Raw genomic sequence first — 18,195 nt, forward strand, 5'->3', positions numbered from 1 at the left:
TGCAATCCAGATCCAAGCAGGTTAAAGCAAGAGCGATGACCCCTCAGACTGGTGCTTGGTCCCCCTACACTCTGCAGGCCAGGAGCTGAAGCCGCCACGTGGTGTTGGCAGGCTGTGCCAGCGTCTCAGCGGTTTCTCGCCCCAGGGGTAAAAGTCACGCACTCCCACTTACTGGGTCCCAAAGTCCAGAATGCACTGGCCTCTCACCTTGTCCTTCGAATCTATGTATTGATAAATCTGGAAACGGCCACAGCTGCTGCTGATCTGGAGTCCCTCTGGCTGGCGGCTGGTCAGGCCCGCCCTGGGACTAAAGCCTTGGCGCGGTGCTGGGCTCGGCTCCCAGAGCGTTGCACTGGCCGATTCCTGCCGGCCTGCCGGACTGTTCTCAGCGGGAGGTTAGCTTCTCTGTGTCGTTTTTGTGGGTTCTGCAGCTCCAAAGTTTGTTTAGAGTCCCCTTTTTACATGGATTGGGGAGGGTGGAAGCCGGAGCCGGGGGAGGGTCGTGCTTCTACTCAGCCATCTTGGCTCCGCCCCCCGCTTGCAGTATTTTTTAATGTTCCTAGGAGTTTTCATTTTAGAGTTTCTTTCAGGAGATGATCAATGGACATTATTTCTACTTTGCCCTCTGAATAGTTTTCTTTTAAGAAATGTGATTTCTTGAATTTCAAATTTCTTGAAATGTGATATCCAGGATCTTTTTTTTTTGGGGGGGGGGGTGCATGACTTGCAGGTGATCCAATAATTCTTACATCTTTCTCCTTGATCTGTTTTCCAAGTCAGTTGTTTGCTATGAGCAGTCTTATAATTTATTCTTTGTTTTTCAGTCTTTCCATTTTAATATTTGTTGTGTCATAGAGTCATTCTCTTCTATTTGGTACACTGCAATTTTCTAAGCCTTTGTTGCTTTGGGTAAGGTTTTGTATCTCTTGAGTTAAAGTTTCTCATTTCTTGATTCTCCCTTCCTTAGCCCTTATTTTTTTTTTTTCGACATTTTCCTCTAGGGCTCTTATTTCATTATTAAAAAAAATTTCTTAACCTTTTCTTTTTAAACTAGTACTTCATTTCTTCCAAGAATTAAAACTGAACTTAGGCCCAAACTACACTTTTCTTTGAAGCTTTGATTGAAAGATATTTTGAAGTCATTGTCTTCTTGTTTTTTTGTATTTCAAATATCCCTTCTACCATAATAGCTTTTTATGGTAGGATTCTTTTTTTTTTTTTTGCTCATTCCTCCCACCTACTTTCTAACTTATGGATTTTATGTTACATCCAGGTTCTGCGTCCTTCTAGAGGGAATATCTGGGTAGAGCTTGCATCCCCTATAATCTTGATGCTGCTTTCTTGTTGTGTTATTCTACGATGTCAGGGACAGTTCAAGCAGATACTTGCAAGCTTTCAATGCTGCCAAAGTATCTGATCTAGGGAAAAGTCTGGTTATTGCTTTCCTGGTCTGAACTCACAAAGTTCCTGATCTGGGTTTGGTTCTGAACAAGATACCTGTGGACTCGTCCAAGTTGGAATCCCAAGAGAATGCTGCTGGACTCATTTACTATCAACCAGCTCGTCTGGTTCAGAATGACACAAATGTAGACTCTTCTTTGGTCTGGGATTCCTACCTTGTTATTTTGCTGCAGGCTGCTATCTGTGAAATCCTGTCCCACTCCTGGAGACAGAACTGCCTAGTGGATCCTTGATTCTCAACTTGCTCCTTATTCAGTACACAACCTAGAGACTGCGACCATGTCTCACCTTGGAATCACCACCCTTGGCACAGATCCCCTCTTCAGTCCAACTTGGATCCGTGAACAAGAATGGTAGGTGTGTGACAGTGCTGCCAGATGGCATCTGCTCTCTGCACAAGGTCAGGTCACCTTATGAGGGACTGAGACCCCTTCCTGCCCCTGCACTGGAATACTCCATGCAACTGTTCCTGGCTAGACCCAACCTAAATGTCTATACTATTTCCCTTTGCTAACACAGACTGGAAAAAATTAACTCATTGTATTTTTCCTTCCTTGGATTTTCCTATCAGTACTCAGTCTGATGCATTTTCTAGATCTGTGTGAAGGACTTAGGACTTAAAGCACAGTTTACATCTTCCTGCTATTCCATCATCTTGGCTCCACTCCACCCAATATTCCTATGAACTAAACACAATAGTTTAAGCCATCTCCAAGGATTTCCAGTAAGTCCTATCCACAATAACTGGCCCAGAAGCTAACATAAGTATCCATAAACATACTTTTTTGACCTTACTCCTCCAGATAGCCTGATACAATTACACCAGTACCCCCATAGGCTAACCAGCAACCATCTTCTTGTCTACCTCATGTTTCAAATGCCAAGCCCGAAGTTCCTTACAAAAAAAGAGTATCATCAAGAGTATCAAGAATATCATTTGCTGCCAACCTAACATGGCAGCAGGCACTATACCTCCTTTGATCATCCCCCAAGCACTAATTGGTATGGAAAGTCTTATCTGTTCAGGCAGATAACTAGAGCAGTCCCAATCGTCCACTTAAAACTTTACTAGCTGATCTCTTTAGGTTTGTCTGAGCCTGACATTTTTCAAGTACAAGGGTAAGCCACCTAATTGTACCCAAAGCAGACTGGTCATCAGGAGTGGGAAATTGTGGAGAAAAGGCATAACTTATGACCACCAAACTCACTTTTCTTTAAAATTTCACTCCCTCCTTTGCTGCTCCCCATGAAAAAGCCTGTTATACAAAGGAAATCATTACAGGGTCAAGACCAGAGAACTACCGGATTTTAGCCACCAAAAATGAGACAAAGGATAACTCCCATCTGGGACTTTTAAATGGCTTAAGTAGGGCAGAGCTAAGATGGAGGAGTAAAAGCAGGAAATTGCGAGAGCTCCTGTGCCAACCACCTCCAATACCTGTAAAATATAACTCTAAAATTTTAGAGCTACAGAACCCACAAAGTAACAGAGAGAAACAAATCTCCTACTGAAGGCAGATGGGCAGGCTGACAGGAAGGAAGGTCTATCGCACCAAGCAGGGAGCAGTGCACAGTCCCACGTGAGCCACACTGGCCCAGACCAAGGGCAGCCCCGACCAGTGGCACAGCCCAGCCAGAGTAGACTTCATGAAAGTGAATCACCAGCAGCGGTGGCAGTTTCCAGATTTCTCAACCCATAAACACCAAAAAGAAAGTAAAAAGTCAGTGGGGAACTCTGTAGGAACTGAGGTGAGAGAATAGCACAGTCTAGCCCCTGACCCCAGGACGAGAGGCGGAGGAGGCACGGTGGCTGCAGCTACTGCCAAATGGCTGCCTCTGGAGCTCCTGGCCTGCAGATCATAGGGGGCCCAAGCAACCATTCAGAGTAATCGCTCTTGCTTTGACCTGCTTGGACCTGGGTTGCAGTCTTGGGTGGTGGTCCTGGGGTGAGGAATGCCAGTGTCCAGAGCTTGTGGTGGCTCTAAAGAGGGTGCCCTCTTCATACCTCCAGCAACTCTGAAAACCCCAGCAATTTGGGACACAGCTCTCTCCACTCTGCAAGCAGAGTTCTACCATGGCAAAGAGCTCAAAAGTCAAGTAACTGGCTGGCAAGATGAGCAAGCAGAAAAAGCACAATCAGACCACAGAATCCTTTTTGGGGACAAAAAGGATCAAAACATGGAACCAGAAGAAGTCAACAATGTCAAAACTCCTGCATCAAATGTTTCCAAGAAAAATATGAACTGATTACAGGCCATGGAGGAACTCAAGAAGGATTCTGAACATCTAATAAGAGAAGTGGAGGGATAATTGGGAAGAGAAATGAGAATGATGCAAAAAAAATCATGAAAAGCAAGTCAACAGCCTGATAAAGGAGATCCCCCCAAAAAATACTAAAGAAAATAACACCTTAAAAAATAGACTAACGCAAACCGCAAAAGAGGTCCAAAAGCCCAATGATGAAAATTAAAAAAATCATAAGGAAATCAAAAGGAACTTGTTAAAGCTGAACTATTTACATTCCTACATGGAAAAACAATAATTGTAACTCATGAGACTTTTCTCACTATGAGGATAATTGAAGGGAATATATATATATATGTATGTATAGGACGGTGTATGTATATATAAATACATGTGAGTGTGTGTATATGTGCGTACATGTATACATAGACAGAGGGCATAGGATGAGTTGAATATGAAGGGATGATATCTAAAAAAAAAATTTAGAGGTGAGAGAGGAATATGATGGGAGAAGGAGAAAGGGAAAGATAGAATAGGGTAAATTATCTCATATAAAAGAGGCAAGAGAAAACTGTTACAATGGAGGGAAAGAGCAGGAAGGTGAAAGGGAATGGGTGAACCTTACTCTCATTGAATTTGGCTTAAGGAGAGAATAACGTACACACTCAATTGGGTATCTAACCCTACAGGAAAGTAGGAGAGAAGGGGATAAGAGGGGGGAGGATAGAAGGGAGGACAGATTGGGGGACAGGGTAGTTAGAAGCACACAATTTTGAAAAGTGACAGGGTCAAAGTAGAAAACAGAATAAGTATACAGGATAGGATGGAGGGAAATATAGTTAGTCTTTCACAATATAACTACCATGGAAACATTTTGCATAACTACACAAGTACAACCTATATTGAATTGATTGTCTTCCCAGTGGAGGCGGGTGAGGAGGGAAGAAGGGAAAGAATCTGGACATCAAAATTTTTTTTTTTTTAAAGCAATTGGGGTTAAGTAACTTGCTCAAAGTTACACGGCCAGTTATTATTTCTGGGTGTGGTGCTGAGTATCTGAGCCCGGATTTGATCCAGATCATCCCGACACTGGAGCCGATGCTCTTACTCGCTGAGCCACCTGGCCGCCCCTACATCAAAATTTTAAAAACAAATGTTAAAAAAATTGGTTTTTACATGCAACTGGGAAATGAGATATACATACAGGCACTGGGGTATAGAAATACATCTTACTCTACTAGAAAGTTGGAGGGGATGGGGGATGACATAAGAGAGAGCAGATTGGAGAATGGGGTATTCAGCAGGCTCGCTGTCTTGGGGTGTGGGAGTAGAGTAAAGATGGGGAGAAAATTTGTGACTCAAAATCTTGTGCAAACAAATGTTGAAAAATAAAAATAAATAAATACAAGATTAATTACATATAAAAAATGGTTTAACTAACTTGGCACAAGCAAATCCTCTGTAAGTTCTCCAGGCCAATATAACTCTGTAACTGACAAAACTTTGAGTTGTCTCTGTTAGACTACACCCTTATTATTATAGTGATTCATTTGTTTGCTATTTAAACTTCTCCCTGAAACTGTACCAGTTTTTGAATGGTGAAAGCTTGCCTACTCACTGACTCAACTATGGAAGAAGTCATTTACAGGAAGATAGTATTTGGGGATAATAATGCGAAGGCCTGAGGTTTCCTTCCCTGGGAAAAAGATACTTGTAATTCTTAAATATTGTACCACTAATAATACAGCTAGAAGAAATATCCATAGACAGAGGGTATGGTTATAAGGTGAATTTGAGGGAATGACATTAAAACATTGAAAATATATGTAACCAAACAAAACTCTGGCAAGAACCAAATGGGTTATAAAATTAACAGGAAAGAAGAAAGACCATCTCAAAAACTCTAGGAATGAGGAACTGCTTTTGAAAATCTCAATTATGTCTCTGAAACAATCTCTGAGGTCAAGACAAAAGGTATCAACTGAGTAACAAGTAAATAATAATGTTCTTTATAATAACAAGTTAATAGGTAAAAAGACAGAGAAACACTTCTCCTTACACCCCCTTTCCAGGCTGCATTCATGACTGCCTCTCTGAACTTTGTCTACTGTGCCTCAGAAACTTCTTCACTCCCTCAGTTCACTCTACCCCTGGCTTCTCACACTTCAGCTATCCTTCTTGTAACTGCCCTTGTAACTTCTTCCTCTATCTGGCTGGCTCCTCCCAAAAGATCCTTTTGAAGGATGCCACCAGATCAGTTACCTGTTCATTCCTTTACAAACTATATTCCTGATCTTGTAAACTTCACCATTCCCCTGTGCATGTAGGTACTCCACCACCTCTCTTCATTTTCCAGTCAGTTTCCTTCTTTCCCTATTAGAAAGCAAGCTCCTTGAGAACAGAGACTGCCTTTCAGCTTGTACTGCATTCCCAGAGCTGAGCACATAGCCTTACACACAATAAATGTTTACTGACTTGTCGACTTGATTTGAAATACTCAAATATGTATGTGTTGCTATGAAGAAAGACACTATCTGCATCCAGAGAAAGAACTGATACATCGAAGTATATGTAGAATAATTTCTCGCTCTCTCTCTCTCTCTCTCACACACACACACACACACACACACACACACACACACACACACACACCCCTATTTGTGTCTAAGGGTAGCCATCTATGTGGTGGGTGGGGGGAGGAAGGGAAAAAAAGAAATTTACATGATAATTCTGCTGTGTGTTTGAAAGGGAGAGCAAGTTATGCACAGTAGATTTGCAGTTTCAGGTACAATCATCTTTTTTTACTGTACTATGTTATAGAAATGCTTGGTTTATTCCATAAATTAAAAATAAAAGTTAGTAATTAAAAAATAAAAAGAGCTATCAAAAAAAAGAATATAAGTTTACTGAAGGCAGGAACTAATTTTTTTTTGTTTCCCCAAATAATTAATAAATGTTTGTTGATTGATAACTATCCATTCAGATCAAGAAACTCTCATCAGCAACTTAAATCTCACTCTCCAGTTGCTCCCAATACATAAAACAATACTTTTACAAATAATAGTTGAGGCATTTATCCCAGAAAGTGAATCACATTTGTCTACTGACTCATTTTACAAACTTGAGAAATATATTCCCACATTATTTCCACCTTGCATCACTGGCAGTATTAAGGTGGAAGAAAAGAGGCAAATGGAGCATTCTCCAAGCATCAATCCTCAAGTCACAATCAAAGGCAGGTTTGTGTAACATTCAACACTTAATATGATAAAGATAGAAGAGGAAGGTGGTGCAGTGGATGGAGTATGGAGCCTGGAGTTAGAAGACTCACCTTCCTGAATTCATATCTGGCCTTAGACATTTACTGGCTATGTGACCCTGGGCAAGTCACTTCACCCTGTTTGCCTCAGTTTCCTCACCTGTAAAATGAGCTGGAGAAGGCAATGGAAAACCGCTCCAGTATCTTTGCCAAGAAAATCCCAAACGGTTGGGGCGGCCAGGTGGCTCAGCGAGTAAGAGCACCGGCTCCAGTGTCAGGATGACCTGGATCAAATCTGGGCTCAGATACTCAGCACCACACCCAGAAATAACTGGCCATGTAACCCTGAGGAAGTTACTTAACCCCGATTGCTTCAAAAAAAAAAAAATCCCAAACGGGCTCACAAAGAGTCATTCACAACTCAACAACAACAAGGGAAGAGGAGTTACACAGAGCCAATACAGACAACGAAAAAAGACAGATTGCCTGGGCTGAATGAAGTCTGTTATCTCCAAACCAAGAGCAGCAAGAACAGGATTTGGAGACGGGGGAGGTATATATGGGAGGACGGACAAGGAAAGAGAAAGTGTAGCTCTAGACTTTCAGGAAAAGCATCTGACATTAAGAATTGTTAATCTAGGGGCGGCCAGGTGGCTCAGCGAGTAAGAGCACCGGCTCCAGTGTTGGGACGACCTGGAGATCGAATCCCGGGCTCAGACACTCAGCACCACACCCAGAAATAACTGGCTGTGTAACCTTGAGCAAGTTACTTAACCCTGATTGCTTAATAAAAAAAATAAAAAAATAAAAAAAAGAATTGTTAATCTTCCTTGGCACTGGCTACAATGGTCCCAGAGCCTTCAGAACTGCAGCATTTCTGATCATAAACAGAATTCTTTTTAATTTTAATTAATTTATTTACTTTTAGTTTATAACATTCAGTTCCACAAGCTTTTGAGTTTGAGCTCCAAATTTTCTCCCCTCCCTCTCAAACTTCCCCCCCCCCCCATGGCAGCATGGTTCTACAAATACCTTCACATTAAACATTACAAGTTGTAAAGAAGGATTATAACCAATGGAGTCAATGAGAAAGAAGGAACAAAACAAAACAAAAGAGAGAGAGCAAGCAGTTTGCTTCAATCTGCATTCAGACACCGTAAGATGAATGTTCCTGATGCCTGACTTTCCAATTAATAGATGTCTACTGAGCAGCATTTCTATAATCTACCTTAAAAATGCCAAGTAAAAGCACTAAAAGCAACACAAAGTAAAGCCAGTATAACTGAACTATCCCTTTGATTACTGTATTAGTAAAAATAACATCAGTAACACTTATACAGAGATTTAACGCTTGCAAAGCAATTTACATACATAACATCACTATAGTCTCACAAGAACCCTGTGGTTACTACAACTATAGTTCACTGATTCCTCCACTTTAAAGATCAGGAAACTTAGGTTCTGGGGGTCAGTGATTTGCACAGGTTCACAGCTAGCAAACATCAGAAGCAGGATTTAACTCATCTTTCCTATCTACAGTGTCACACATCAGATAGGAATTGTGTTCTTTTTGGAAAATTTGCTAGCGATGGGAAGAGAATTCATGTCGACAAATAAGTCGAAAGGAGTGAAGACTTCAACTAAATCTTCTCTGATTACAAGACAGTTTAATTGTTATTATTCCCTTCTGGAACAGGGCACCCAGAACCAAACTGAGCAGCCTATTAAAAAGACTGGTATAAAACCATTCACAATTTTAATACCTACATTTAAAAAGTTACTATAAAATTGCCTTAAAAACCATCAAAAATTTAAATTACAATGGAACCTATGTAAGAAATAGCAGGGGGGGGGGCTAGGTGGCACAGTGAGTAAAGCGCTGGCCCCGGAGTTGGGAGGACCTGAGTTCGGTTCTGGCCTCAGACACTTAACACCCACACAAAAAAACTACCCATGAAACCTTGGGCAAGTTATTTAACCCCAACTGCCCTCCAAAAAGAAGAAAAAAAACAAGAAACAGCAGTGGGGCAGCCAGGTGGGGCAGTCAGGTGGCGCAATGAGTGAGAGCATCAGCCCTGGATTCAGGAGACCCGGGATCGGTTCTGGCCTCAGATACTTAACCCCCACACAAAATAACTGGCCATGTAACCTTGAGTAAGTTACTTAACTCCAATTGCTTTGGAAAAAAAAAAAAGAAAGAAATAGCAGTAACCCCTGATGTTCTAGTTACTTTCAAATGAGCTATGTACAATCAGACCATTAACTATTTGTTATAGCAAAGATCAAAATTAGGAAAACAAAAATTAGAATTCATAGCTTGCAAAAAAAATGACATTATGTCATTCTTTTTTTTTTTTTGCCTTTTGGAGGGCAATTGTGGTTAAGTAACTTGCCCAAGGTTACACGGCTAATTTTTTGTGTGTGTGTTAAGTGTCTGAGGCCAGATCTCAACTCAGGAGCTCCTGACTCCAGGGCCAGTGCTTTACTCACTGTGCCACCTAGCCGCCCCAACATATGTCGTTCTTATAATAAAGTGAATGCCCTAGTGATAGGTCCAATGACACTAGTAGAAAGTAAAGTTACCAAGCATTTATTTAGGGTTTACTGTGTGTCAGACACTGGACTAAGCGCTAGGTGCACAAGGAGAATAGTCTCATTTTACTTTTATTCTCCTTCTACGGGCCTATCGTTTTAGCATATGTCATTTCATCCAAAATAAGGATACAAAAGGTTAAAAAAAATTGCTCACAGGAACACAATTGTGTATCTGCTACAAAATCAGTTAAAGATATAAAAATGTGTTGTTATAAGGGGAAGGTAGCTACCATGCTGCAATTTAGTACAAGAAACTCTGCAGGAGGGGAGCTGTGAAATGCTTTTTAAAAAAGAAAAGAGCCTTAAATCCTAGAAACATTAGTTCTTTAGTGTCCTGATTAAGAGTAAAAAGAGAAATCTACTGACCTTGAAGCTAAAATATTAACTTCTTGGGGGCGGCTAGGTGGTGCAATGAATACAGCACTGGTCCTGGAGTCATATGACCCTGGGCAAGTCACTTAACCCCAATTGCCCCTACCTTCTCCCCTCCAAAAAAGCACACACACACAAAAAAGATATCAACTTCTTGGCCCTATTTGCTTCTAACTCTCTTAGAGGGTAGCAAGCATTAAAGAAAGTGAGGTAAGTATGCACAAGAAGCCCCAGTGTGGCAGAAAAAGCACTGGGCTGAAAATCTAGAAACCTAGGTTCTAATCCTAGGTCCAGCACTCTCTTTGGAACCTTGGACAAGCCACTTCAGTTCTTCAGGCCTCAGTTTTCTCTTCTACAAATTGAAGAGCCAATACTATATGGCCTCTAAAAGAATGTTTTCAGGCCCATGTCAAAATATTCATAGAAACATATACATAACATACATAAATTCATATACATATCAAAATATTCATAGAAAGTTTTTGTAATAGGAAAAAAGCTGAAATCAATAAGAGAACCTAAAGATTGGAGAATGTTTAGATAAACAAGGTAATGTAATATCACTGCACCGTCAGGACAAATGCAAGGAATTCAGAGCAACATAGGAAAATGCACATGAAGTAATGCAAAGCGAAGAAAATAAGAATATATACTGCAATAATACGAATGAAAAGAATATTAAAAAGCAATTTAGTTTAAATTAAACATTGATTTCATAAATAAGTCCTTCCCCTACTCTTCTCTCAAAGGGACAGGAGGTAGTAGGGTGGGGCGATGACTAACATTATGAAGTCTGTCAAATAGAGTTGTTATGTTGTCTTATCTGCATACACACTGTATTCTGCTAGTACAATGGATGCTCCTTGAAGGCAGAGACTTTTTCATTTTTATCTCTGAATCCTCAGAGGCTAGCATAGTACCTTATATAGAGAAGTTCCTTACACAAAAAGATAATTAATAACTACATGAATTGAATTTGTTCTAAGAGAAGGCATTGAGTGGGATGGGATGGTAAATACTGGGAAATAAATATGGTATAAAAAACAAAAGGTTATCAATTAAACTTATTTTTTATTTTTAAATTTTTTTCCAATTTATTTTTAGTTTTCAACATTCATTTCCACAAGATTTTGAGTTATAAATTTTTCTCCTCATCTTTCCCCTACCCCACACCCCAAAATAGCAAGCCTTCTGAAGCAACCCTTACCCCAATCTGTACTCTCTTATATTCCGCCTCATTCCACCCTAACTTTCTAGTAGGGCAAGATAGATTTCTATACCCCAGTGCCTGTATATCTTATTTCCCAGATGCATGTAAAAAACATCAATTAAACTTTTAAAAATAAAAAATAAGAAGCTCCTTTCAGCTTGAAAATTCTTTAATTCCAACTACACTATTCCCTTATCATACTAATAGAAGCCATTACACATCTACAAAGCATCTAGAAATGTATAGATAGTAAACAGATTAAAGAGGTACAGAATAAGATGTTTTTGTACAGAATGATTTTGTACAGAACTTAAATATAAAAAAAAGCACTGGCTTGTCTTAGTATACAAAGCTATAAATCCATCAAGATGGCACTACAAGTTTGACAGGAATAAAGTCAGAAAGCAAAACATCTCATGTAATGGTTTTAAAGATCGACTAACCATTATACCATATGTTCCTTGCTGCGAAGCAAAACTGGCACTTCTATGAATTTTTTACCCTATTAGGTTTTAAGTCTGATAGGCTGGAAGTAATGACAACCAGGAAATAACAATTCTAATTAAAATTAGTATTATTCTAAACTTTAAAAGAGACCAGAATCTTTAATATGGTTTCCAAGCCCTATCTTTAACATGACAGTAACAGACAGAAAAAACAACCTATAATAAGATTCAAATAACTTCCTCCAAGTTTGGTTTATCCAAATTGGTTTAGCATTTGCTAAACAGTACATTATATTAATATTTAGTAAATAGTTAATGCTTTTCTCCTGCATAAATCAATGGGGAAAACCCAAAATGAATCTCTGAAAATTTGTACACCTATTGCTCAGGCTACAGTTATGTTCTAATTTGTTTTCTTACAAACTTGTTCTAACTGAACAATCACAAAAAGTAGTAATAAATCTAAGTTTGAGAACAAAAGCACCATTATTCCTCTAAAAAGAGTTCTAATGTCAGAATAGCATTCACCATGTATGAACATGACTCCATCAGCACAATGTTTCAAACTTACCAAGACTCGATCACTAATTTTCAGCTCTCTTTCTCCCTTCTTTATGGACCCAGCTTCTGAAAGGTTGGAGACAGATTCACTAGCTGTTTTGGTGAGGTTGCTGATCTGAGCAGTAGTAGAAGATTCCTTAGCTATGGGCTGGGAAACTTTATGGGGTATACTGGATGGGGAAGGTACAGCTGGAGATGAGGATGCCATGCTGGTCATGCAAGTGGAGAGAGGGGATGTGGCTCTGGAAGCAGGAGCAGCCTGCATGCCATTGGCTTCCTCTTCTGTCAGCACTTTCCTCGTCAGCTTTGAAGGCCTTGTAAAGATGCCCTTTAAAGGTTCACACTGGAAATACCGAACTCCTGCCACTGAGCCATCATTCTTGCCAATTGGTTCATCCAACACAATTCCAGCCCACTGGCCTGGTGCAAACTGTGTTTCCCCAAGGAACTGGATGAAGCCAGGCTTGTTGCCATTCACCCAAACACGTTCTCCAACTCGAAAGTCATCTACAAACTCTTCATGAGTCTCAGGGGATGGAGTACTTGATGTTTTATCAATGGATATTGCTTTTTCCACTGGAGCTGGAGCTATAGCAGAAAAAAAAAGAGAATATGAGCAGAGATCAAACCCAACACTTAAGCATATACATCCCAGAACCAAAAGCACATAAACTACAGAAAGCTAATAGACCACTCTGTTTCTGGTATGTATAATTTTTTTTTAATTTTTGTTTTGAAAGTAGGGAAAAAGATAAAAATATAACAAGAGGCTCACTTTGGTGAAGCCTTTTACCAGGTATGACAGTGAGGATTGCAGTAATTAAGATTAGGAAAGTATCAAAAGCTTCTTCGAGAAAAAGGTTAAATGTAAAATAATCTAAAATCATACACAACTCCATTTAAAACACAGCCCTAACTTTATTCTTTCACTTGAGGTAGATAATTTCTGTCCCCATTTTTCTTCTTCAGTTAGTCAGGAGCAGGAGCTGCCCAGTGAAACCAAAGATTCACTCTCTAGCATCCCCCAATTGCCCCTTCAGATACAGAAGAGAGTCACATCCAGAAAGAACGGAGCCGTGGGAATGAAGAACAGTTATTCTACTCTGCCACACAGTTCCTTAGGGAGGGAGGATATGCAGTGACATGTGTGCACTTCTCAGTGTGGTCATAAAGTGCTAGAGTTGGAAGGGGCCTCTGAGGCCTAGTTTAAGGCCGACCTGAAGCTAGAATCTCTCTACAATATCTTCAACAAGAGCTCATCTTTTATATAAAGTGTTGCCAGAAAGTAATCTGCTTAAAAACTGCTTGCAGCTTAAGTTAAAGGTGAAAAGTCAAAGACATAACAATGCATTTTTTAAAAAAGCAAAACAAGCCCAATTGCCCTCCAAAAAGCAAAACAAAAATGCTGGGGGTTTTTATAAACCGATACTTTCAATTCAGTTAAAATAGTCATTAAATACTTACTACCGGGTGGCTAGGTGACACTGTAAATAGAGCACTGGCCCTGGAGTCAGGAGGACCTGAGTTCAAATCCAACCTCAGGTACTCAACACAAAATTAGCCATGTGACTTTGGGCAAGTCACCTAACCCCAATTTCCCTATCTTCCCCTCTCCAAAAAGCAAAACCCAAAAAAAAAAAAAATTACTATCAGCTAGGTCTTACACTAGGCACTAGGGATAAAAAAAAAATAGCTCCCATTGTCAAGGAGGTTCTATTTTATGGAGGTATACAAGCTCTATATAATTATAGGGCAAGGAAAATTAAATTGGAAGAGGGCACTAACATATCGGGAGGGAAGATGAATGCAGACGAGGGAAAGTTCCATGAAACAGGTACCAGTCCAGCTGAACCTTGAAGGAAGACAAGATCTGAAAGGTGGGGATAAGGAAGGATTAAATGCTGGGTATGAGGAAGAGCTTGTGCAAAGGCAAGGAAGGGGAAAATGGAGAACTGCATTCCAGTTTGGCTAGAACACCAATCCATGACGGGGAGTCACGTGAAAGAAGGCTGGAAAGACGGATCTGGAGAGCCTTAAGTACCAAGCTAAGGAGTTTGTAATCTATCCTACACTCAAGAGGAAACCACTGAATGCTGTGTAGATATCAGATTAGGGAGGTTACTTTGGATATGGAAGACAGATTAAAGAAAAGAAAGGACTGGGTTGGGGCAGCTAGGTGGCACAGTGAATAGAGCACCAGCCCTGAAGTCAGGAGGACCTGAGTTCAAATCCGGCCCCAGACACTTAACACAAAAACTAGTTGTGTGACCTTGGGCGAGTCACTTAACCCCAAGTGCCCTCCAAAAAGCAAATAAACAAATAAGAAAGGACTGGGTACAGGAAAGATTACTTAGGGAGCTCTGACAGTAGTCCAGAGGAGAAGTAAAAGAGGCATAACAAAGTGTAAGCATGAATGCAAAGAAGGAAAGAGATACAAGAGATATTTGAGGCAGAATTGACAAAACAGGGCAACTAACTAGATAATGGTATGCTGAAGGAAAGGGAGGAGACAAGGATGCCTTTCAAGTTACAGACATGGCTGGCAAAAAAGATGATGGCATCCTCAAAAGCAATGAAGAGGTTCAGAGGAGAGGCAGGTTTAAGATAAAAAAATGATGATATCAACGGGGCATCCAAGAGTAGCTACCCAAAAGACAAGAGAGAAGACTAGTGTTAAGGCACACAGATTTAGGCATCATCTCCATAGGGATGAGACCTGTGGGGGAGCTCAGTGACAGAGTGCTTGGAGTCAGAAAGACCCAAGTTCAAATTCAGCCTTGGATACTAGCTATGTGACTCTGGGCAAGTAATTTAACCTCTGCCTCAGTTTCATCGTCTCTAAATGGGGAGGATAATAACAGTACCTACCTGACAGGGATGCCATGAGGATAAAATGAGATAATATATTTAAAGAGCTTAGCACAGTACTGGACACATGGCAGGCACTATATAAACATTAGCCATTCTTACACTGTACTAAATTCAGCAAAAGTGACTGACAAATGTACGCTTTTTACAAGGAGTAAAGTCTGATGCTATGAGGGAGATATTGAGCTCTAATAGTCAATGAATTAAAATTTAAATCTTAAACTAGAGAACATAAATCAAGATCTTAAAAAAACCAATGCTGGTATCTTCAAATTACACCATAATCTGGGTGCACTTAAAACAAGAAAACGTGAAAATACCCGCAGCAGGCGTCCTCAAGGCAGCAGGTCCAGGCTTACTGATCTTTGTAGGGGCCTTAAGCCCACTCGGCTTTAGCACACTCATCTTCCTTGTGACACCGAGATGTTTCCCCTTTGCTTCTGGTCACTATCTTTTCCCAACCATTGATACAAATGTAGGTGCTCCTGTGCTGAAGTCAGTCCTTGAGTTAAACCTGCAGAGAGAAAACATACAAACATATTTTTAGCAGCCACCAAAAGTCAAGGGATAGGCACATTAATAATTATATTCTCAATTATTTATAAAGCTATCCATTTTCCCCAAATAAGGTAAAAAGAAGCCATCTTCTAATGTAATCCAGGAACAGGCAGTTCCAAACCTGTAATATCTGTAAAAGAGTCAGATTCTTTTTTTTTTTAATCAAGACAATGTTTGACTTTAAGAAAACTTTTGGCCTCAGTAATTCAAGCCTGGGCAAAATAGCAAAATCCAGTTTCAAAATAACGCTGCAGCTACTGCTGATAATATCTACAATATATGCAGCCTACAAAAATATTTTTATTACTGTACTTGAACATAGTTTCTTTTATAAACCTATGTATTTTATTATATTCACACCAAAAAATATTATCCTGATAAGGTATCTTTAGGATTCACCACATTACCAATGTGGTCCATGACACAAAAAAAATTAAGTGCCCCTTAGATAACACCTTCTCTGATCTCCTTAAAAGGTAGGTTCAAATCCCTCTGATTAAGTCATGTACAGTCAGTCCAACATTAAAATGGCAGGTAGTGGGTATAGATCTGCAATGAACCATCCATCCTTTTTTATTCTTTTCTCTCTTCCAGCAGCTAGAAGGAGAGTTTGTAACTGTATTGAAAATTAATTATAACCTTTGCCTTGCAGCATGCTTTAACTCAGTGGATTCATAAGATACGGACTATAGAGGGCCATATTTGTTCAAAACCATCAATTTAGCCCGTGAGTTAGTTGAAAATTAAAGATTAAGCCACATTTGTATCTGTATAAGGTTACTAGATAACATGGGGCAGAATCAGAAACTATTATCAAATGGCATCTTACTATTATAAATTTAGGAATCACATTTTGGGCATACTGAGCAAGGTCACTGTGCTACTTCCATCATCACTGCCAGCACAGATATGACAAAAGATGACACAGTGTGTCTCAATCCAAGTGTAAAAGGTTAACCCTTGAAATGAGAGTGGAACTGCAGGAGGTTACAACTGATCTATTCTTTCTTGGCTTACTCCTTGCCCTGGCCCCTAACTCTAAGTGTTAACTGGGACTAAAAAAGCATTACAGTACCAAACAGGAATAGGGGTCCAATGAGGTCTCTTTTTTTTTTTTTTTGCCTTTTTTTTGGGAGGGCAGTTGGGGTTAAGTGACTTGCCCAAGGTCACACAGCTAGTTTTTGTGTATATGTGCTAAGTGTCTGAGGCCAGATTTGAACTCAGGTCCTCCTGACTCCACGGCTGGTGCTCTATTCACTGCGCCACCTAGCTGCCCCCCCTAGCTGCCCCCCAATGAGGTCTCTTGCCTCAGGCAAGAGTTCTGAGGTCAGAATTTTGAAAATCATTACTCTACCCAAATGTGCTAACCAATTAAGCCCAAGGTTTGTTCTCCCATGTTTTAGGGGCCAACCTTATATTCCAGTCATATATAAGTGTCAAAGTAAAGGTGTCTGCCTATTACTTACAAAGCTTTTGTGTAATAGGAGAACCAAATCTGAATGTAAAACTAACAAGACTACAGCTTCAGTTTCCCAATGCATATTCCTCTGGCTCCTGATCAGACTATACAAAATTCCAAAAACAAGGAACTTTGACAGAGATTTAATGAAAGAGTGAAATTTAGTTTTTCCCAACAAAAATACAAAAAAATAAAGTATCAATGATTTTTAGTTCCCAAATTTATTTTCTACATCACATTATTATTAACAAACGGCCTGCCAAACTTGCTTAAATGAAATTAAAGCTACTCAGGATCAATAATGACTAAGAAATACCTTTGCTTGCCATTTTAAAGTAGGCAATGCCACATTTAAACAAATCAGTTTTAAGAGGTATGGGGGGAAAATCTTAGCAAAACAATTTCAGACCTCTTATCTTAGAACTGCCTTTAGAACAGTTTAGGAGTTAGCCACCATCAGATTTTGCTCCCAGTGACCTTAAACTCCAAAATCAAATCCACATACAGAACAAAAATTTGTTACTACTCCAGACACTCACAAGAATGTGCCAGTCTCTAAACACAATTTCCAAAAAAGGTATTCCAGAAACATCTGGGTCATTGCAACATTACTGGAATAATATATATAACCTCCCAAGATAGTACAATGTATAAGTTCTGCTTCTTCCTTCCCCTCCCTCAGTTTTTATTAAGTCTGTCACAAAATATTATTTGTAATAAGGAATGGCTCTCCGGGGTGGGGTGAAGGGAAGGACACAGAGAAATTCTGGTGATATTAAAAAACAAACCAAAAAATCAATAAAAAATTATTTAAAGAAAAAATCTATCTACTTTATAGTCCCATCTTCTATAAAGCACCCACATCCCAATTCTAAGCATCCTGTGTCAAAGTACTTTAACCAGTACATTTTTCAAATTAGGAACAATTATAAGATGCTGAGGGAATATACAACCTTTTCATAGACTTTCTTTAATCCACAATGAAAATAATAGGTTGTATCACCCCCTAAACCCCTGCAATTGCTTCTCTCTCACAAATATAGTCAAGGCATAGATACCAAGGAAATATTCATATTTTTAAAATGAATGAATAAAGCATTTGCTAAGTTTACTACGTGCAAATCAGCATGCTAAGAGCAGGAAATACAAACAGAAAAGACAG

The 18,195-nt window shown here is 39.7% G+C and overlaps 1 protein-coding gene across 4 annotated transcripts in view; it reads right to left on the minus strand.

Moving 5' to 3' along the window:
* The window catches only part of CLIP1 (CAP-Gly domain containing linker protein 1), a 126,608-nt gene that overhangs the window by 103,403 nt on the left and 5,010 nt on the right, over positions 1–18,195 (minus strand). For all 4 annotated transcript variants that reach the window (XM_069081632.1, XM_069081633.1, XM_069081634.1 and 1 more), the window contains 2 exons: positions 15,337–15,530; positions 12,159–12,736 (listed from right to left, as the gene is read on the minus strand). In XM_069081632.1, the coding sequence (XP_068937733.1) occupies positions 12,159–12,736; positions 15,337–15,421 (663 nt within the window). In that variant the 5' untranslated portion in view covers positions 15,422–15,530. Of the gene's footprint in view, positions 1–12,158; positions 12,737–15,336; positions 15,531–18,195 lie in introns of those variants that run through there.

This window comes from Petaurus breviceps, unplaced genomic scaffold (assembly GCF_028583685.1).
Source record: "Petaurus breviceps papuanus isolate PSGF00001 unplaced genomic scaffold, PetGlider_PUasm1.0 99, whole genome shotgun sequence".
Classification (NCBI taxonomy): domain Eukaryota; kingdom Metazoa; phylum Chordata; class Mammalia; order Diprotodontia; family Petauridae; genus Petaurus; species Petaurus breviceps.